The 23,162-nt window shown below is 47.2% G+C and overlaps 1 protein-coding gene across 11 annotated transcripts in view; it reads right to left on the bottom strand.

Moving 5' to 3' along the window:
* Window positions 1-460: 460 nt before the first annotated feature.
* Window positions 461-23,162, bottom strand: part of LOC137429825 (protein FAM168A) — a 98,599-nt gene continuing 75,897 nt past the window's right edge. For 9 of the 11 annotated variants that reach the window (XM_078778306.1, XM_078778259.1, XM_078778344.1 and 6 more), the window contains 3 exons: window positions 10,981-11,120; window positions 4,162-4,333; window positions 461-2,511 (listed from right to left, as the gene is read on the bottom strand). In XM_078778306.1, the coding sequence (XP_078634432.1) occupies window positions 2,393-2,511; window positions 4,162-4,333; window positions 10,981-11,120 (431 nt within the window). In that variant the 3' untranslated portion in view covers window positions 461-2,392. The remainder of the gene's footprint in view (window positions 2,512-4,161; window positions 4,334-10,980; window positions 11,121-23,162) is intronic. The other 2 variants (XM_078778297.1, XM_078778335.1) reach the window with 1 other exon arrangement.

The raw sequence follows: 23,162 nt of genomic DNA, 5'->3' as shown, positions 1-23,162 counted from the left end.
TCTTTGCTCTTTACTTTTTTGGTTCCTTCTGATGACTCCATCTTTGCTCTTTACTTTTTCTTTTTTGGTTCCTTCTGATGACTCCAATGCAGTATTTGGTTTTCTGTTTCATTTTCTAGCCTGGGTTCAAATCCCGATCCAGCTCGAAACTGTCATCCCGGTGTTTCACAGGCACGGTAATTCAATGATAGCAAAAGGTGCCGCACCTGCTGACATTAGTTGGTGCACGTTAAACATGTTACGGTGTCCTTCGCGAAGGAAAGGTGAGCTCTCGCCGGGACCATGGCCAAATTCCTGCCCCTGACTTTGGGTCGGAGTGGCGATCCAACTCGGATTCGGCAGCACCAACTGTCCGCAATAGGGCATCGTACATGATGACGAGGATTACATCCTCGTTAGCAAAAACTGTGAACATCTTAGTTTTTCTAAAAATAAAATCACCCATGATTTTTCCTTTAAGTGCAATGTAAATCAATCATTTATTAAGTGGATCTATGATTTTAGGAAGTACACGTTTGAAAACCATCAAGTAGTCATTTCTTTTTATGAAATATACTCTTCCTCATCACAATAGTTTCTATTGAAAACACTCGCCTTACTGACCTCTCGGGCTGACACCTCAAATATCGGAAGTGTAAAACATTGGCGAAGACGTGATTTAAAATACTTCTGAAGGCTTTGCATGTCAAGCAAGCAAATTGCAATCAAAGCAAAGTTTCCATGTTTAAAAATATTATCACTGGAATAGGTTTTATTCATATTATACGCAAACCACTCCACAGCACACGTACAAACAACATCACTGGTGTCTTGGTCATTGCAGTAAAGGAATTATTCGTATTAATCGTACATGTTTTTGGAAAGTGGCAGATATTTGTTGAACAGCAAAATGGTTGGTGAGCAGGCAATCGGAAGCATCCAAAGCCGGTGATTATAAACAATGAACCAGGATCAACAGGCTGCAGGTTCAAATCCAGCTTTGCTTCGAACACAGTGTTAGTTCCTCGTTGAGAGTACAACAATTACTTGGCAACACATCGGTAAAGCTAAGGCCTAAACTGCCTGTTAGCTGTATTTTCTAACACTGGTATGCCAATCACTTCGAAACTCAAAAGGGGTTTGGAATGGTCACGCTCCATTCTGCGTGGGGCATCGTAGTGACGGAGGAACAATTTCTGCACATCTGTTGCCGTGTGTCATGCCCGATTGCTCTCTCCGGATCACCTTTAACCCTTCGAGTACGGATGACGTCCGGTGCCGCAACCCACGAAAAAGTTTTGTGTACGGATGACGTCACTACACGTCATCGACTATACCTATAAATCGATCGTCAGTACATGGTTGCATTCCCGTACCAAAATGCCGAATTAATCCCGTTTTATCAGATTTATCGAGGTTCGAGAATTTTTTTTTAAATTTGTTTAGGTTGCTGGGGATCCCGGGATTATCAAAAAAAATAAATCCCGTACTCGAAGGGTTAAGCATGTACAGAAGACCAATTGCCACACTGGGTGAGTGGAGGAGCTGATGAAAGGGATGAGTAACGGGAAAATGAGGAGTGCTCCATTTTGTTACCAGGTGCGTGTGTACACCGTTTTCAACAGGAATATGAACAATCTGTTTAAAATTACATTCCAGACACCATGTACAAATCCGCACAGAACCAAAACAAGTGCTAAACATAGCCCATGCAGCAGGAACACGAGCAAGACCTTGAACTCCATGCTTTATGCCATTTCCCCCACCCTACCTGTCAAAATTCTCAAAAATGATATCTTAAACAACCCGTTATTTTTATTTTAAAAACGGTTTTGTGAGAATCGTGGATAAAGAATGAGAAACCAAAGAATTCTGCAAAAATAGAGGATGTGAAATAAAACAAGACGGAGGAGATCAAAAAACAATAGCAAAGCCCATCCTGTGCCATATAATGTACAAGGCTGATGGTGAGAAGTTACACAAAGTGCAGAAGAGCATCGTTCCTACAGCTGGAACCACAACTTCCCCACAATAAACTCAGTTCCTTAATTCCTTGAAACATGAATCATCATGTCCCTGACTCCCCAAGCACATTCCCCATCCTCTATTCCCTTCCAATTCTTTACCTATAAACTGCCCCCTTTGTACCATCTCCAAAACCCCTCCACCCTCCTCTCTCTCTTTCTCTCTACCTCCACTCCCTCTCTTCCCCCCTCCTCCTCCTCCTCTCTCCCTCTCTTTCTCCTTCCACCCTCTCTCTCTTCATTCAACTCCCACCTCTAACTCTCTCCTCTCCCTCTCTCTCTTTGTAAGACAACATCTACATCTCAATTTCATACCTCTCGTACCTGTTTTCAGAACTTTCGAATTGGGGGAGGGGATAGAGGATGGGGGAGGGAAACGCTATTCCCGTTCACCAGGGTGGGGAAGGAGAAGCGTAGCCGTAGGGAGCACTTGGAGGACGATATGTAGGAACAGGCACTGCAGGTGCACCAACAGAGGTGTGTGGTGGGGTGGCAAGCAATGTCCCTGCTGGAAATAAAGGAAGGGGAGGGCGGGAGAAATCAGAATGAATTTACCAATTAAATGTGAAGTCAAGGTGAACAGGAGTGCAGGTGGCTAATCGCAAAACTACGAATGACATACAACACAACAACAGGCATTTGAAGGCCATTTTCCCTGCTAGAGCGGGGGTTAGCCTTGTGGTCCCCATTACAATCTTCTCCATTTTGCCCTATTTTCTGCATCTCCCCTTGCCCGCATTTCTTCTTCGACCATCTTTAGCCAAGTCTTTCTCGGTCTTCCCCGTCCTCTACTTCCTTCTACATTCATTTCCATCACTCTTCTCAACCAGTCACTTTCATCCTTCCTCAACACATGACCAAACCATCTCAACCTGTTTCTCTTCACAGCATCAATCACAGGCTCTATTCCCATCATCTTTCGCAATTCATCATTTGTCTTCCTCTCTCTCAACGATAATCCGCACATCCCCCGAACCATTCGCATTTCCACCCTTTCCAGCCTTCGTTGCTGCTCTACGTTCATTACCCATGTCTCGCTCCCATAAACCATAACACTTCTCACACATGCAGCATACACCTTTCCCTTCAGCTTCAACGACACTCCCCTCCTCATCAGCACGCCGCTCAGTTCCCGAAACTTCTTCTATGCACATCTCACTCTAGCAACCGTTGCCGAGTCTGATCCACCTTCTCCATTCAGCATGTCTCCTAGGTAACAAAATGTTTTCACACCTTCCAGCTTCACGCCGTCTCCAAGATCCAACTCAACATTTCCTCCATCTGCAGCTCCCTCTGTGCACACCTTACACTTGAATGTAGCTGCCACACTGGTTAATGACCCTCTCAGACCACGACATTTTTGGTGAACCCACTCAGCGCACATTGTACATTGAATGGAATTCACTCCAACACCCTTCCTGCACACAGCCACTTCCCAGTTCTTTCCACCTCACAACATGCTTTACCACTTGCCACCACCTTCGTTTTTCCGATATTCACCTTCAGACCTTTTGTCTCCATACATTCCTTCCATTTGTTCATCGTTTCCTTCAGTCCATCCATACGTTCTGCAATCAACACCAGATCATCTGCATACAACAACTCCCACGGTAAACCCTCCTTTACGTTCCGAGCCAGCACCTCCATCACAGCTACAAATAGTAGTGGACTTAGTACCGACCCCTGATGCACTCCCACCTTCACCTCAAACTCACCACTGTTCCCGGCCTTTGTCCTTACAGCTGTGCGCGCTCTTTTGTACATTGCCATCACCACTCTGATCAACCGTTCCTCCACTCCTAACTTCCTCAACGCCCATGTCACTACTTCACGTGGAACCCTATCGAATGCTTTCTCCAGATCAACAAACCCAAGAAACAACTTCTTCCTCTTCTCCATGTACTTCTCCTTCAACTGCCTCACAATAAAAAGCACGTCTGTCGTTCCTCTCCCTGGCATAAATCCAAACTGCATTTCGTCGATCTTCACTTTCTTCCTTATCCTCCTCTCCAACACCCTTTCCAATACCTTCATTCCATGCTCCAATAATTTTATCGCTCGATACAAGCCACAGTACAGAGGGTCACCTTTCCCCTTGTATAGAGGGATGAGGGTACTCAGTTCCCAATTGTTAGAATGACATGTAACAGCAAAATACCTGACATGGCCATAGCTGTCCCAGCAACCATGCCAACTGGCAGAGAAGAGGGGCGAGGGGCAGGTACTGGAGCCGAGTACAGATGTGGAACACCATTGGGTTGTACCACTGTGGTGTGATGTATCACGTGAGGAGGAGCAGCTGCATATACTGGCTGGGCATAGTATGGGCCCTGGGATGAACAGAAATACAGAAGAAATGTTACACCTCCAGATTGTACACTTAAACATCAAGATCAAACAGGCAAGGCCATTATTTTTTTTACCTACGTATGCCTTTTTTATGGTTTAAAACATGTATACAGTATACCTATAAAAGTTAGCTACACATTTGAAGCAATGCCTAGGCCTGCATTGGGACTAAAGAGCAGCCTCAGAACTATACTACCAGGAGCAGTTTTAACAGCAAAAGCCATTCCACAAGCCATCATCACAAACACGACCAATCCGTCAGGGAGACAGTCAGGATCGTGTTAAAAACTGCCTCGGGTAATACAGCACAAGCTGCTCTCGTCAGGATCCCAATGCAGATTTTACCAAACTGGCAGGGTCACTTTTATATTCAGTTGGGCCAAGTGCCATTGAGTATCACATGTACACTATCGGCAGAATAATATGGATAACATAGTAAATATGTGATAACACTTGATCATCATTTGACATAGGCATAAGCCCGTGGTTGCCTCCTCAAATTATACAAAACCAGAACCACTACCGCCGCTTTCGACACAACCCGTCTTTCCAGCACTGCCGATTTAAGTTCAGTGATATTGCACCCTGACCAGTATCGGATGTTATCAACCCAACGCATCTTTGGTCGGCCTACCGAACGATGACATCCCTCCGGAAAACCATCCACGACGGCTGCTGCCAATCCACCTTGCCGAATGACATGGCCTAGCGATGCTGCCTTGATCTCCATAACATCGCTACTGCTTGTGGAAGTCTGAAATTTAATCTGAAGCACTACGAATTAATTCTGAAATCTAATGAAGCAAAACTTGTACTTCAAACCAAGCTGGCTGAGAAATGTCACAAACGATTATGTTTCACGAGCTGCTCGTAGAGCTTGGAAATAGGATGTGCCATCCACTTGGCCTTGAGGCTGCTTTGAGCGAGTGTAAAAAGCTGTTTGCATTTATTTTCTATATAACTTGTATGAATCACAAACACGACCAATCCTGCTCTCTCTGCTCTCTGCTCACCTTCACTCTTTCATTCCCCTTTTCTCCCGCCTCTGGAACAAACTCCCCCACTCTCTTCAATCCCACTCCTCCCTCCAGGTCTTTAAAACAGCTGTTCACCACCATCTCTTATCTTCCCCCATCGAAAACCTTGATCTTTTCAACCCCCATTAATTCACCCCAAATCCACTTTTTTTGAAATACCGACTTCTTTCTTTCCTGGAAGTTCTAGCAGTGTCCATGTGTTTTATACCTCCCCCCCCCCCCCACCCCTCCACTTCTCATGCCCCCACGCCCCAAGCCCTCTCCCTCCCACAGATCTCCCGATGTCCCTGTTCTCTGCTGTTATGCTTGTGTGCTTCGCCCTCTCTCCCCATCTTGTCTCCCGCTCCCTTCATTGTATGTTTTGTGTGTCCGTTTTTTTTTGTGATTGATATTAGCTCGTACACGAGCCTCGATCTTGCATACAAAAAAAAGAAAAAAAGAATGAAGTTGATTAATGCTCACAAGTATTAGGATAAGGATATATATTCTCTATAAACTTAAGACTACATATGCATGTCAAAGGGACAGTGGGATAATGAAATAATATGAAGGAGACACTATGTCTGGATTGGAGAGACCGGAAAATGTCGCTCGACCTCGGACAAGAACATGGAGCACAATGCTCAAAGCCATTTGTGTCGGCAAAGGATAAACAACCTTTGGGCCTAGTGGGAAAGTTGCATGAGGGAGTTCGAAAGGGAGAGACATCAATCAGGGATAGTCCTGAGTTCTGACAAAACTCCTCCTCTCACTTTGACGTCTTGCTTCATCTGCCCATTCACATACGTTTTCCCTTGATTGTCATGGTGCATTGTTGACGCAAGATGTCACCTCGAAAATAGATAAGGTGGCTGGTGCCCTATATTTACCCATCCCACACCTGCATCCTATACCATTGTGTTGTGAAAACCCCTATATAAAGCTGAACTCAAGGAACATGCATTTTGAGATTTTCAGAGAGTTCTGTTGTGCTGAGATTGATCTCGTTGTACTGATTGTTGTATCAGTACGTGCTGTTTTCTTTTATAACTGTGTTTCTCTTGTAATTGTTGTAGGTTCTTTTGTAATTGCTTTGATCTCTGATGATAATCTCTCCAATTTTCTCAACTCGACTCAGAATGGACATCGAGTCATTTCCACGTCATGCTGAAACACCATCGGTCGCCGATCATCTCCATTAAAGTCTCGTTTGTAACACGGTCGTACCACTTGATGTTAAGCAGGTATCGCCAGATGGTCTGGCCGAAGCCATCTAACCACTACAGTCACTAACATTTCACAAAAAGGAAACTGAATACAAGAGATACAAGAGACACAAGAGAATACAAGAGAATACAAGAGATAATGGTTGCCCTTTCGTAGCTGAAGATAGCTGTTCACACGTGACATGCGCACACCTGGCAGCACGTGTGATCTTTCGATCTTTATATCCCCCATTAGCTCTTCCTAACCCAACCTTCTATTTGCTGATTTCAATGTTTCCTCATCTCCCTTTCCTTTTCATTTATTACACTTGGCTTTTGCTGTTACCATACTGTAGATGGAGTTCCTGGCTCCATCGCACTTTGCCCAAAAATGTGACAGTACTTCATCAACTCAGGTCTTCAATGGTTCCACAACTCCCAGTGAAACTTTCAAGAGTTCTCTAATATAGTTGCTTCTCAGTTAGGTAAGGTTAAATTACATCTCGCCTTCCACAGCGTTCGCCAATTTAATGGGCAAGAAAATCAGAGACATATGCTTTAATTTTAGTATGAAGGCCTGTACCTTTTGGTTGACGTTGGCAGGGGTTAAAGGACAGGAAGGGGGCTGTGTCACATTTGTGGAGTTGGACCATGTACTCGTGTAGGACAGACCATTTCCCCCATGTATTAGGACTGAGGAGATTTTCCCCATGTTGTTTAGGTTTTTCTTTCAGACACTTGAGCCCTGAGTTGAGTTGTAATACAAGGGTTTATCGATTAATTATTTTTGGCCTTCAAAGTGTGTCTTCGTCCCGCTAGATATGTCTCGTGCCTGGGTCCTTATTATTTAATAAATCCTAATTTCATGAGACTATGCATGCCTGCTCTGCAAATCTGCCTCCTGCACGTCGCTCATTCTGAAGTGATTGGTTATGCCTGAGGGATTCAAGAGAGTTAAAAGTAATCCTGATAACCAACATAGAATTAGTCCACATTCAGAATAGGATCGCTCACCACACCGCTCGACGTGTGACCGACCAAACTGAGCTCTAAGCTCGGCCATCTCTCAAGCCGAGACATCGGCGTGTGCCTTTTCCTGCTAAACGCCATTCGCAGCCAGGTGGCGGTTAGCGTCCAGATGACAATATACTGGGAATGGCCAAAAATAATGGAAACACCAACAGAATTTCACTTAGTATGGTGTTGGGCCACTACGCGCACCCGGTATGGCATGTATATGAAGTGGCATGGAGTCAACAAGGATCTGCAATTGTTCTGCAGGAATGTGGCTCCATTCTTCCACAAGCAAGTCCTCCAATCACGTCAGTTTGATGGAGGTGGAAACCGCTGTCTTAAGCACCTCTGCAGACAGTCCTACAAATGCTCTATTGAGGTCCAGTGATTGGGAGGGCCATGGAAGATGGGTAACTTCGTCCTCATGCTCCTCAAACCATCTGGTGACAACACGTGCACTGTGGAATGGAGTATTGTCATCCTGAAAGACCCCACCCAGCAGGGAAGAAATGCTGAATCATGGGATGCAGATGATCGCTCAGGAAGGTAACGTACAGTCATGTGAAAAAGTAAGTACACCCCATGTAAAGTTTTGACTTTATCAACATATTTCAACATACCGCTATTTGATCTTCATTTCAACAATATTGATAGATAAAGGTGATATAATATAACAAATATCATGAAACATTTACATTTTGTAGTCCATTGTATAATTTAAATAAACATAAATGCAAATTTCGCATGTGGAAAAGTAAGTTCACCCTTGGCTCGAATAGGTGGTATTGCCCCCTTTGGCAGAAACAACCTCAAGTAGGCGGTTCTTATTACTGTCTACCAGTATCTGACATCGACTGGGAGAAATTTTTGCCCACTCCTCCATGCAGAATTCTTTCAGCTGTGCAATGTTTGAGGGGTTTCTTGCATGCACAGCTCGTTTCAAATCCCCCCACAACATCTCGATTGGATTTAGATCCGGGCTTTGACTTGGCCATTCCAGAACCCTCCATTTCTTTCTTTTCAGCCATTCTTTGGTGGATTTACTGGTATGTTTAGGGTCATTGTCATGTTGCAAGGTCCATCTTCAGTTGAGCTTCAACTTTCTGACAGATGGCCTCACATTATGCTCAAGCACCCTCTGGTACAATGAAGAATTCATAATGCATTCTATGATGGTGAGCTTCCCAGGCCCTGATGCAGCAAAGCTGCCCCAAACCATAATATTTCCACCACCATGCTTTACAGTTGGTATCAGGTTCTTGTGGTCAAATGCTGTCTTTGGTTTTCACCAAACATGTCTTCTGGTACTGTGGCCAAATAGCTCTACCTTTGACTCATCTGTCTAGAGCACAGAGCACAGCTTCTTCATTCCAGAAGTGCTGGTCTTTGCCTCGGTGCTCATTGGCAAACTTTAGTCTTGCCCTGATGTTCTTTCTGGACAGCAACGGTTTCCTCCTGGCACACCTCCCCCGTTCGCCAACCCCCGCTTTGCGGGGAAAAATGGCCTCTAAAGGTGGTTTTTTTTTTGGTTTTTTTTACACCTCCCATGTAGATCAAATTTGTGCAGCCTCTTTCTAATGGTAGACTCGTGCACTTTGACATCAACAGTGGCAAGAGCTACCTGTAGGTCCCGTGATGACATTCTGGGGTTCTTAGAGACTTCTTTCAGCATCTTGCGGTCTGCTCTCGGGCTGAACTTGCTGGGGCGGCCTGGCATGAACAAGTTGGCAGTTGTTTGGAATCTTCTCCACTTGTAGATGATCTTCCGGACAGTCGAATGATTGATTTCAAATTGTTTGGAGATCTTTTTAAATCCCTTCCCAGACTCGTAGGCATCTATAACCTTCTTTCTGAAGGCCTCAGAGAGCTCTTTTGATCTAGGCATGGTGACGCTGCACACTTCAACAACAAAGAGCAAACCAAACTAAATGTCTGAAGTTTAAATAAGACTGGTTGCTCCAAGATCCTCTCTGACGATGTTCTAATCATTTGCACATGAGCTGGTGCACCTGATTCGAATTTTAGGTATTTGAAGTAGTGATAAATGTAGGGGTGTACTTACTTTTTCCACATGCGAAATTTGCATTTATGTTTATTTAAATTATACAATGGACTTCAAAATGTAAATGTTTCATGATATTTGTTATATTATATCATGTTTATCTATCAATATTGTTGAAATGAAGATCAAATAGCTGTATGTTGAAATATGTTGAAAAAGTCAAAACTTTACATGGGGTGTACTTACTTTTTCACGTGACTGTAGCATGCTACACCAACCCGCCTTCTAATGGAATGAGTGGACCCAGGCCATGCCACAAAATACGCCCCACAGCATTATGGAAACACCAAAACCTTTTACTGTTAGAACCAGGCACTCAGGTTTATAGGGCTCCCTGGGCTGCCACAACAAATGCACACATCCCTACATCGAGAACATGGTTAAGGACGACTCATTAGACCCTATCACATGCCTCCGATGCTTGGCAGTCCGTTGCCTATGCTCCTTGCATAAATGGACCCGCTAACGGGCATTGCCAGTTGTTATGAGCAGTTTGTGCCTAGCAACCCGGCTATGATATCCCAGCCTGTGAAGTTCCCTTCTGACCTTTTGACGATACAGGATGCTCACAACCCACTTTGACATCTGCAAACAGTTTGTCTTCCATTGCTCTCCTGTTTTGCCTCACAGTCCAGACTAATGCCCATGCAACACGCATGTCAAGTATGCGCTTCTGCCACTCTTGCCCTTTGATGATGACGTCTTTCTTTTTTCCCAGGTTGACATCATCTTCGAGACAGTTCCTCATGACACGTTAGTAACTTCCGCAGTCTGTCACCGAAGCACCTGCCAAACATGCACCAACAATTACACCCGTTCAACAAAGTCACCTAGGTCTCCTCCTGCTAACTCTTAATACTTGACTCAAGCCAAGGTTCGCTTATATATGCACGATGAGAGGAATGTCAGGAATAGATTTGCATATTTCACGTGCCGGTCACATACATGTGGCAGCCCCATACTTTGCATATATGTTGTACAGCCCATGTACCCCGGTGTTTCCATTTTTGTCCACTATTTGTATGTATCTGTGATGGTTTAATGTGCAATGGTACAATGAAGCTTCCTGAGTAGAGCCTAAAAGTGAGACGAGATCCGATTAAACACGACAGCTGCATACTTTTCTTTCGGTATAGTTTATGATTGCATACACCTGTATTTCTCCTTATTGCAAGAGAGACTGGCCCACATCACCTATTGGCTCACATCCTCAATTGCAACCTTTCCAAAACAGCCTTTGCCTGACTTATTTTGCCCTCCAGTATGTACATCCTACTGAACCACACGTAACCCCTTCTCCTCTCCTCTCTTCTCAATTTAGGTTCACTTACCTGTGTATATATTGGAGCCTGTGTATAGGCAACACGTGCAGGGTACAGTCCAGGTTGGAAGTGACCTCCAGTAGGGCTGTATGGGGGTGGTGGTGCAGACATCTGGGCGGTGGGTTTGTACGGGGTACCAGGACTGTAAGCTGCAATCACAGACATGAGTCAATTCCATAAATCAAAATGATTATGCAATGACAAATAGGTGGGCAACAAGTTGTTAAACAGCTATAATACGTTACATATATCTTACGTCTAAAAGAATAATGCAGAGTTGTTTTTTGTATGGAGTGTTGAGGCTTCTGCGGAGCTACAACACAGAATGGATCAGGATTCGTAACAAAACAAAAAGAACAGTAGAAAGAGAAGGGGAACCATCAGCAGGGTTGAAGGACAAATAGTGAGTCACTTGGGGAAATAAGGGATGTGGGCAAGGATGAGTTGGTATCTACTATAAATGGATGAGGTGTGTGTGTGTGTGTGTGTGTGTGTGTGTGTGTGTGTGTGTGTGTGTGTGTGTGTGTGTGTGTGTGTGTCAGGCATACTTTTTGTGCCTATTAATTACGTACATCTATTAATTAATTACATACTATTGAAATGTGTTTTTTTAAACTCACAAACCTCATCACTTACGCGGTGACAGCCCACTGAACTAGTGAGTCTCCGGGATATCCTCAGAGATTTCTCACACGAACACTGCGAGCTTTATAATGGCCGATGTCTTACGTGCCTGTTAGGCAGATGCCAAATGTGAGCGTATGTAATTGTGTGAAAGTGCATTGAAGATGAACTCATCTAACAATTTAATAAATAGGAAGTAAATTCCTGCGTGGGGCTAGTGTGAAAAAATTCTGACTCAACCCGGGGCTCGAACCCACAAACCTCATCACTTACGCGGTGACAGCCCACTGAGCTATTGAGTCTCTGGGATATCCTCAGAGATTTCTCACACTAACACTGCGAGCAATCCACAGCATAGAGAGAGTTTTATGACAGAAAAAGTCTGAGCATGGTTAAATGGTGCCCAAAACCTCATGGCATATTGTGGTTGAATGGTTAGGGTTAGCAGTGTGTGTGTATATATTGTTACGGTTCTACGCCGCCCTACTTCCCCTTACAAAAGGGGGGATTAATCCCCTTGTTCTTCCTGGGCTTGGCGGAACCGAGGCTTGGTACGTCCCTTCCGGACAAACGCGGAGTAGGGTCTCGGGACCACTTCTCGCTCGTACCTAAGTCCCCGCGCTGCCCTGGAAGCGAGGAAACAAGCCTCGCACGAACCACGTGTGGTTTGTGTACGCCGAGCGGATTGAGTACCACGTGGTCCGTGCAGTCTTAATTAGTGGAACCCGATTCGAGCGATCCTATTCGTACCACGCTTAGCCAATCAAGAAGCCACTGAAACGATCGAATGGAAGAAAGGAAGAACACAGCTTTAATTATTCCCACACGTATGTACAATGATCAGGGACGCAGAGACACAGAGCAGCCTTAGACAATCTTAACTTATCCCTTGGACAACGGGCCCGTCTCACACTCACACGGGGAATTGCAGATGGGTGGATGTTCAGCCAACGCATCGACGTGGTCGCCCAGAGACGGCCTCCGTCCGGCTCTCCGCGGCCCCAGCATGTCCCGCGAAGATGGTAGCAGGCGAAGGCAGGAACCCCATAGCGCGTCTCCCGAACAAGGCAGATGACGAGGTGGAACGGTAAAGGGCGGGACTCTCAGCGCGGCTGGCGATTACTCAGCCATTCTCACTCGCGCGACTTAATGCGCTGTATATCGGTTCATGCGCATCTGGCTGTGCCCGCGTGTCTGTACAGCTTTCTGACGCGGCCAACTCCTCTCCCTCGATCCTCTGAGCTGGTTAGTGTGCGCGAGTTCTTTGACGCTCTCCACTTGCGAGTCCTTTCATTAATCCTTTCCGCGCGAGTCCTATCGAGTGCAAGTCCATCTGCGAGAGTCCTTTAAAGTGCAAGTCCTGTTCAACGCGAGTCCTTTCGAGGGCTTGCGGGTTTTATAGCTACGCCCCCCGAACCTTCTGGATCCCTCTCGAACCCTCTCACCATGCCCTGTGACGCCACACCGCCACCACCACCTCTGAGCTCTGATTGGCGGCTCGTGCTTACCGTCAGCGCTTCTGCCGCTCCGCCTCGGTCCTCCTGACCTTCCTAGCCTGCCTCGTGTTTACTCGCCCAAAATGAACCCAACGTTGGCGCAAAAGGGCATGAGGCTACATACGCTGGATTGTCGGTGACAGTAGGGCCTATTCTCTTGGCTCTACTCAACGCAGAACTATCAATGGAAAAAGACTAAGCTTACAAATACTAAGACATAACTATACTATCGCGAGGCTGCATGTTGCTTGTGTGACTAACTACGAGGGGCAAATTTTAACCTTTATTAGACTCACTGTACAAACTCAAAACCGCAACACTGCTCCCCTCCCTCGTCAGACTCGTCCCCGAGTCGAACCTACAAAAACTGGAACGACCGGTTTTGAGAAAGATCTGGGACTAGCTTTTAATTACGTGTGACATACAGATGTGGTTCCCCCTAACATTTATTCTAACCCGTGTATGCGACAGTTTTAAAACACTAAATATGTCCCACCTACTGCGTTGAGTAGCAAACTAACAGACTCACGCCCACAATTAACCGAATTGCGGAATTGTTTTCAAACTAAACATAAAGCCGGTGGGCAGCATTTTTATATACAAGCACAAAACCTAACCTTATTTACAATTCTATGACCCAGGACCTGTCCTTTTTGGAAAGAAGATTGGAGGGGAGAGAAAGCACAGCAAAGCACAAATACACATTTCAAAAGTTCACATTTCATTTGCTGCTGGGGTCTGGCATCTTCTATCTTCGGTATGCACGTATCGAACCAGCAAGCCCCCGGACCGGCATACAGGCCGTTCCTGCTCTTCGGGGCTGAATAAACTTACTATCTTCTCGGCCCGAGCACACAAAAATTAAAAAAATGCACAACAAGTGTGTTCGTTTTTATTTTGCCAGCAGGGCCTACCCTATGTGGTCCAACTGCGTGACATTGATGCCACTCAAAACAAGTGGTCCGAAGATGCAAGGTGAGTTTGCAGCAAAGTGCTGCACAGCAGAAGTGTAAGGCCACAAAACTTGTGGTCCATAAGTGTAATGTGATCATGTGCAGCAAAGTGTTTGTGGCAGCAGTGTGCTGCACACGTGCAGCAAAGTTATAACAAAGGATACGGCAGCAAAGTGCCGCGCAGTTCAGCTGCACAGGTGTAGCAAAGTGCAGCAGGGTGCAGCTGCACAGTTCCACCTCCAAAATGGTCCTGGGGTGGGGGGAGAGACACAGCACCACCAGCAAAACGGAAAGGGCACAAAGGTACACAGCAACACAAGGTAATGCAGCATGAGGGGCGCGGAAGAGCGAGCAGAGCAAGCTCGTCCCTAACCGTTCGTGCCCCCCCCAAAGTCAGCTTGCACTACCCTTGCCCTTCCCTGTATTTACAAATTCAAATCCGTCTCTACGTCCTGTCTCCCAAATCCCCCTCTAAGCCAAATTAGTCTCCCAATCCCTCTCTGGAAGGAAGGAATGAAACAAACACATTGTCTCATCACGTCATGATGCGTCTTACTCACTCAACAGTTTACAAAGTCTTGGTGCTGGTGTGGAGCTTCGTTCTCCTTGGTGAATGGATGTGGATGGCGCGAAGGGAATTTCTCTCATCCTAACTACTCTAGTAACATTAACTCATTTAAACTACCCGGGGTCATGCCCTGCCAATCGGCCATCTTTAAACTATGTGGTTCTAAAAACCGAATTCCCCATTGACCACTCTGCGGCGCCCCTGAATTTGGGTCTCACTCCCCAATTTTTCACACTGTGCCCTTGCACAATTTCGGGGCTGGGTCGTGTGGCTCCACTAGCAGGTCTACCTACCTGCGCACCTCCGCCACTGAAGTCGCCACCCGAGCTTACCTGCTCCTACGACTACCTAAACTGGGGAAGGCCCCTTCCTGGCACTTTACCCCTCTGATGCCCTCCTTGGCATTGGGCTACCCGGGTCCTTCCCTTGGATCATCGGGCCCCACTGAACAACTCACGACTACCCTAACTGGCTCCCAGAGCCTACCTGCGGCCTCACCTGGCCGACAAACTACCAGTGACGGAGTGCTCCAATAACCATACGCACCAATTTGGCCACACGCCCAGCCATGTCACTGACTCATGCACCCAACCAAAGCACTACTTGCCACTTCCCGCACCACAGGTGTCAATATCCAAACAATTTACCTAAGCCCTCTACCTGGCTTTAAACTACCCTCCCCGGGTATTCGTGAATGGGTCCATCTCCCCCCATTCACTCCTTCGCACCATGCATTCCACACCTTTTATTCCACACCAATTATTTCGCACACCTTTTGTCTGCACACCTTTTGTGCTCTCATACCAAATCTCGCACACCTTTTGTGCTTTCGCACCTTTTTCCACGCACACCTCAAACACAGTTGCTTTTATCTCAACACAATTCCTCATACACACAGTATCATCTAACTACCTGCTTCTCCCCTAATACTCGTGCTTCCCCGTCATCCCATTAAACTATGCACTCCCTCGTCATTAACATCCACCTAATCTCTCTACGTCCCCTCTACAGTACCAATGTCCCTACTTAAATCTTGTCCCTACTGTCATCTAATTTCCTATCAATTATCCTAGCCCTCCCTCGGCTAGCTTCGGTGCCCCATGGAGGTAACCATCGCTGGCCCCCCATGTGCATGTCACTGCCATCCCCCTAATCTAATGCTCATGAGCCCGGAGTGTGAGGAATGGTAAAACTACCATTCCCCCCCACGCAGGGTACCATTCCCCAACACTATTGCTATTCGTCCACTACGCTTGAGCCTCTCCGTGTGGAAATACATCGTCATCACAGCTCGGCTTCGCAAAGCCGAGCCATCCATGCGGGTGGTTGGTCTACTGTTGGTTGGGTCCGTCCGGCATTTTCGATCCAGGGGAGGAGGCATGGAAGGGCCGAGGTGCAGCGGCCCATCTCTGCGCGGGGCCTCGCGGTCCCATGCACGATGGCCCAACCGCCCACGGTCGGAGCACCGCACCCGCCAGGGGGCGCGGCTCCGAACTCTCCTACCTCCCCTTGAACCTTGCCGATCGCCTTTCCCGCCACGACGCGGCACCAACCATACAGGGCGGGGGCCAGCACGAATCGTGCACGACGTTCCTTGTGAAATCGCCACGGCATCGATCCCCGCAGCACACAACTCACCGAGGGCTCACGTCGGCTATCCGTCACGCTAAACGCTACCCCGGTCTGTGTCGATGCTTGAGCCGCGCTCTCACCACACGCGACCCCCTCCACACTCGCACACCGAGGCGCTCCAGCGCCTCCCATACACTCCCTGCATTCTGTTACAGCACGCTCCTGTGCACTCTTCTCTTACACACTCAGGTGCACACCACCCAGGCGCACTCACGCCGTTCGCACACTCCATTATCACACACCCTCACGCACACCCTGGCGCACACTCTTCCGTTACGTCCTCAGTAACGTCCATGGGTGTGCACTCTCCTGGTACACACCCAATAACATGCTCTGGTGTGCATTCTCTCTCACTCCTCGGCCATCGCACACTCTTTTTCCATACACCCTTCTCGTGCACATCCGTCATACACTCGCGCTCCGGTGTACACTTCTCTCGCACATGCGCGCCATTCGCTCTCGTACACCGTACAGTGGACCTTCCACGACTACCCGGGTTTCGTCTATGTCCCAAGCGCGCCAAAACCCTTTTCCCGCCAAACACTTTCGCGCTATACACACCCCTACTCACCTTGGGGACCTTCTTCTCTGGCAACACCTGCAAACTTTTATTGGGGTTCGCAAGCCCGGCATCACGGTGCAAACACGAACTTTGTGTGCATTCCATTTCTACTTCCCGTGATACATCTACTTCCTCTGCCATCTCTTCGGCCCCAATTTCAACTATAATCATTTCTTTTATTTTAATTATTTCCTCGACGACCGCCGGCGCGCATAAAATTTTCCTTTCCAATTCAGCGGCCGTCGGCTTTTCCACACCCTGAGTTGCGATTTATATACCCTCGGTCAACTTCGCCACGCTCTGCTCTACCTCACTCTCTACGCACTCCTCACACCGCATTACCCCGTTGCGTCCCAATGCGACCTCCTCGCTCAACCTGCGCCTTATGTCCTTCCCCGCTTTTTTATGTCCTTCTTCGACGCTGCCATATATTTTTCCAATTCTCGGGTGGATTTGTCCCCCAATTCTTTCAATTGGCCACCCATTTGTTCCATGTCCCAGGTGGTTTTGTCCCCCATTTCTTTCAATTTATTTTCTTGGGTGTCCATTTTGCTATTCAGTCGATCCCCCTCCATTTTTATGGATGCCTGTATTTGCGCCATAAATAATTGCATGTACCTTGGCACCACGGGCTCCGCTTCCGCCGCCATGTGCGAGGCGCCGCCATTTTCTACCCCTGCTGCCGGCCCCTCATCAATGTCCTCCTCTTCTCCCAATTCTTCCCGTGGGTCCTGGGTCATTAGTTCCTCCTCATCTACCTCATCTTCTACCCACACCGGCATTCGACCGTCTTGGCTAGCCATGGCACGAATTTAAAATTTTGATTTTAAAAACTAAATTTCATCCACTTGAATTTCAAGTACGTGAAGTGCACTCCAGGTCCAATCCCACACTCCTGACACCAAATGTTACGGTTCTACGCCGCCCTACTTCCCCTTACAAAAGGGGGGATTAATCCCCTTGTTCTTTCTGGGCTTGGTGGAACCAAGGCTTGGTACGTCCCTTCCAGACAAACGCGGGGTAGGGTCTCGGGACCACTTCTCGCTCATACCTAAGTCCCCGCGCTGCTCTGGAAGCGAGGAAACAAGCCTCGCATGAACCACGGGTGGTTTGTGTATGCCGAGCGGATTGAGTACCACATGGTCCGTGCAGTCTTAATTAGTGGAACCCGATTCGAGCGATCCTATTCGTACCACGCTTAGCCAATCAAGAAACCACTGAAATGATCGAATGGAAGAAAGGAAGAACACAGGTTTAATTATTCCCACACGTATGTACAATGATCAGGGAGGCCGAGACACAGAGCAGCCTTAGACAATCTTAACTTATCCCTTGGACAACGGGCCCGTCTCACACTCACACGGGGAATTGCAGATGGGTGGATGTTCAGCCAACGCGTCGATGTGGTCGCCCAGAGACGGCCTCCGTCCAGCTCTCCACGGCCCCAGCACATCCCGCGAAAATGGTAGCAGGCGAAGGCAGGAACCTCGTAGCACGTCTCCCGAACAAGGCAGATGACGAGGTGGAACGGTAAAGGGCGGGACTCTCAGCGCGGCTGGCGATTACTCAGCCGTTCTCACTCGCGCGACTTAATGCGCTGTATATCGGTTCATGCGCATCTGGCTGCGCCCACGTGTTTGTACAGCTCTCTGACGCGGCCAACTCCTCTCCCTCGATCCTCTGAGCTGGTTAGTGCACGCGAGTTCTTTGACGCTCTCCACTTGCGAGTCCTTTCATTAATCCTTTCCGCGCGAGTCCTATCGAGTGCAAGTCCTATCGAGTGCAAGTCCATCTGCGAGAGTCCTTTCAAGTGCAAGTCCTGTTCAATGTGAGTCCTTTTGATGGCTTTGCGCAGCGGGTTTTATAGCTACGCCCCCCGAACCTTCTGGATCCATCTCGAACCCTCTCACCAGCGCCCTGTGACGCCACGCTGCCGCCACCACCTCTGAGCTCTGATTGGCGGCTCGTGCTTACCATCAGCGCTTCTGCCGCTCCGCCTCGGTCCTCCTGACCTTCCTAACCTGCCTCGTGTTAACTCGCCCAAAATGAACCCAACGTTGGCGCAAAAGGGCATGAGGCTACATACGCTGGATTGTCGGTGACAGTAGGGCCTATTCTCTTGGCTCTACTCAACGCAGAACTAACAATGGAAAAAGACTAAGCTTACAAATACTAAGACATAACTATACTTTCGCGCGGCTATATGTTGCTTGTGTGACTAACTACGAGGGGCAAATTTTAACCTTTATTAGACTCACTGTACAAACTCAAAACCGCAACAATATATATATATATACACACACACACTGCATGACCAAAACTATGCGGACACCTCTTCTAATTAGTGGATTAGGCTATTTCAGCCACACCCATTGCTGACAGGTATATAAAATCAAGCACACAGCCATGCAATCTCCATAGACAAACATTGGCAGTAGAATGGGCCATACTGAAGAAGAGCTCAGTGACTTTCAATGTGGCACCATCACAGGATGCCACCTTTCCAACAAGTCAGTTCGTCAAATTTCTACCCTGCTAGAGCTGCCCCGGTCAACTCTAAGTGCTGTTATTGTGAAGTGGAAATGTCAAGGAGCAACAACAGCTCAACCGCGAAGTGGGAGGCCACACAAGCTCACAGAACGGGACCGCCGAGTGCTGAAGAGCTTAAAAATCGTCTGTCTTCGGTTGCAACACTCACTACAGAGTTCCAAACTGCCTCTGGAAGTAACGTCAGCATAACAACTGTTCGTCGGGAGCTTCATGGAATGGATTTCCATGGCTGATTAGCCGCACACAAGCCTAACATAACCATGCGCAATGCCAAGTGTTGGCTGGAGTGGTGTAAAGCTCGCCACCATTGGACTCTGGAGCAGTGGAAACGCGTTCTCTGGAGTGATGAATCACGCTTCACCATCTGGCAGTCAGGCGGACGAATCTGGGTTTGGCGGATGCCAGGAGAACGTTACCTGCCTGAATGCATAGTGCCAACTGTAAAGTTTGGTGTAGGAGGAATAATGGTCTAGGGCTGTTGTTCATGGTTCGGGCTAGGTCCCTTAGTTCCAGTGAAGTGAAATCTTAACCCTCCAGCGTACAATGACATTCTAGACGATTGTGTGCTTCAACTTTGTGGCAACAGTTTGGGGAAGGCCTTTTCCTGTTTCAGCATGACAATGGCCCCGTGCACAAAGCAAGGTCCATACAGAAATGGTTTGTTGAGATCGGTGTGGAAGAACTTGACTGGCCTGCACAGAGCCCTGACCTCAACCCCATTGAACACCTTTGGGATGAATTTGAACGCCAACTGAGAGCCAGGCCTCATCGCCCAACATCAGTGCCCGACCTCACTAATGCTCTTGTGGCTGAATGGAAGCAAACCCTCGCAGCAATGTTCAACATCTAGTGGAAAGCCTTCCCAGAAGAGTGGAGGCTGTTATTGCAGCAAAGTGGGACCAACTCCTTATTAATGCCCATGATTTTTGGAATGAGATGTGTGATGTTTGGGTGTTCACATGCTTTTGGTCATGTAGTGTGTATGTATGTATGTATGTACAGTGGGGAGAACAAGTATTTGATACACTGCCGATTTTGCAGGTTTTCCCACTTACAAAGCACGACAAGGTCTGTAATTTTTATCATAGGTACACTTCAACTGTGGAAGACGGAATCTAAAACAAAAATCCTGAAAATCACATTGTATGATTTTAAAGTAATTAATTTGCATTTTATTGCATGAAATAAGTATTTGATACATCAGAAAAACAGAACTTAATATTTGGTACAGAAACCTTTGTTTGCAATTACAGAGATCAGACGTTTCCTGTAGTTCTTAACCAGGTTTGCACACACTGCAGCAGGGATTTTGGCCCACTCCTCCATACAGATCTTCACCAGATCCTTCAGGTTTCGGGGCTGTCGCTGCGCAACACAGACTTTCAGCTCCCTCCAAAGATTTTCTATTGGGTTCAGGTCTGGAGACTGGCTAGGCCACTCCAGGACCTTGAGATGCTTCGTACGGAGCCACTCCTTAGTTGCCCTGGCTGTGTGTTTCGGGTCGTTGTCATGCTGGAAGACCCAGCCACGCCCCATCTTCAATGCTCTTATTGAGGGAAGGAGATTGTTGGCCAAGATCACGCGATACATGGCCCCATCCATCCTCCCCTCAATACGGTGCAGTCGTCCTGTCCCCTTTGCAGAAAAGCATCCCCAAAGAATGATGTTTCCACCTCCATGCTTCACGGTTGGGATGGTGTTCTTGGGGTTGTACTCATCCTTCTTCTTCCTCCAAACACGGCGAGTGGAGTTTAAACCAAAAAGCTCTATTTTGGTCTCATCAGACCACATGACCTTCTCCCATTCCTCCTCTGGATCATCCAGATGGTCATTGGCAAACTTCAGACGGGCCTGGACATGCGCTGGCTTGAGCAGAGGGACCTTGCGTGCGCTGCAGGATTTTAATCCATGACGGCGTAGTGTGTTACTTATGGTTTTCTTTGATACTGTGGTCCCAGCTCTCTTCAGGTCATTGACCAGGTCCTGCCGTGTAGTTCTGGGCTGATCCCTCACCTTTCTCATGATCATTGAGGCTCCACGAGGTGAGATCTTGCATGGAGCCCCAGACCGAGGGAGATTGACTGTCATCTTGAACTTCTTCCATTTTCTAATAATTGCGCCAACAGTTGTTGCCTTCTCACCAAGCTGCTTGCCTATTGTCCTGTAGCCCATCCCAGCCCTGTGCAAGTCTACAAATTTGTCCCTGATGTCCTTAGACAGCTCTCTGGTCTTGCCCATTGTGGAGAGGTTGGAGTCTGATTGAGTGTGGACAGGTCTGGAGACGGCTTTGCGGTCGGTCTTTGCGGTCTTTGTGGTCGGAGACGGTCTGGAGACGTCTTTTATGCAGATAACGAGTTCAAACAGGTGCAGTTAATACAGGTAATGAGTGGAGAATGGGAGGGCTTCTTAAAGAAAAAACTAACAGGTCTGTGAGAGCCGGAATTCTTACTGGTTGGTAGGTGATCAAATACTTATTTCATGCAATAAAATGCAAATTAATTACTTAAAAATCATACAATGTGATTTTCAGGATTTTTGTTTTAGATTCCGTCTTCCACAGTTGAAGTGTACCTATGATAAAAATTACAGACCTTTACGTGCTTTGTAAGTGGGAAAACCTGCAAAATCGGCAGTGTATCAAATACTTGTTCTCCCCACTGTATATATATATATATATATATATATATATATGTATATATATAAATATATATACATATACATATATATATATATACAGTGAAACCTTGACTTACGAGTTTAATTCGTTCTGTGACCGAGCTCGTAACTCAATTTGCTCGTTTCTCAAATTAAATTTCCCCATTAAAAGGCATTGAAATGCTATTAATCCGTTCCAGCCCCCAAAAAACCACACCAATTTTTTTTTGTTACGTGTTTTTAAATAAGAAAAATGTACTTTATAAATAACAAATAATGTATAAACAAGCACGACCTCGTATATACTGTTCATAATAAAAGAGAATGTTGTAGCGACCCATGGGTCCCCCAAGCAAGACCGGCATCAGAATCTCCTTGCTCCAGCCGGTGACGTCACCGGCGGGGATCCCCGGCGCCAGAGTGGCTGGTCACGTGACCGCCAAAGCGTCCCGCGCGTGCGGGTATAATGAGCTGCACCTGTGGATCACGTGACCACGAAGCACGCCTCGCTTGAGAGGCGTGGCTTTCGGTTTCGGTTTGGGTTTTTGGTTTTGCTTTATAAGGCAGCCCGATAAACGGGCTTTTTAGTGTTCCCGAGTTGGTTTTACGAATAAACATCTTCTCGGACGAGTTTGTGCCTTGCCATCCTTTTATCCGTATTCTGCTGGAGTCCAGACTCCTTCAATGTAAAGAAATAAACTGGTTTTATTAAGTGTTGTGGCGGACACGAAAGCACTGACGTGGTGACATCACCCCGCACACCAAGTGGGGGTGGGCCACGCCGGGGAGAGAGGCGTGGCCTCAGGATATAGACGGGGCGCGCAGCAGCTTAGTGCTGCAGTTTGAATAAAGACTCTTGTATGAACCGCGTTGTCCGCTTGCTCCTTGCGTAAGCATTAGCGCGCGCAGCATCGCGCTACAGTGTATTTACCTTGAAGATCAGACGAAGATGCTGGCGGAGGTGGAGGAGATAACTTTTGCCCTTTTCGCCACACTTTCCTCGCTTTCACTTGCAGGGCGTTTCAATAAAAACCTGTCCAACGAGGTTTGTTTCTTCCTCCCTTTCAAAATGTTTCGAAAATTCTCCATCTCTTCATGGATAGAGGTCCGGAGCTTTGAAATAATCGTAACGCCCTTGGCTGGCGTTATAG

The sequence above is a fragment of the Myxine glutinosa genome, chromosome 1 (genome assembly GCF_964187855.1).
Source record: "Myxine glutinosa chromosome 1, kmMyxGlut1.1, whole genome shotgun sequence".
Lineage (NCBI taxonomy): Eukaryota > Metazoa > Chordata > Myxini > Myxiniformes > Myxinidae > Myxine > Myxine glutinosa.
The sequence above is the reverse complement of the archived record's forward strand: the minus strand, read 5'-3'. Positions and strand labels throughout refer to the sequence as shown.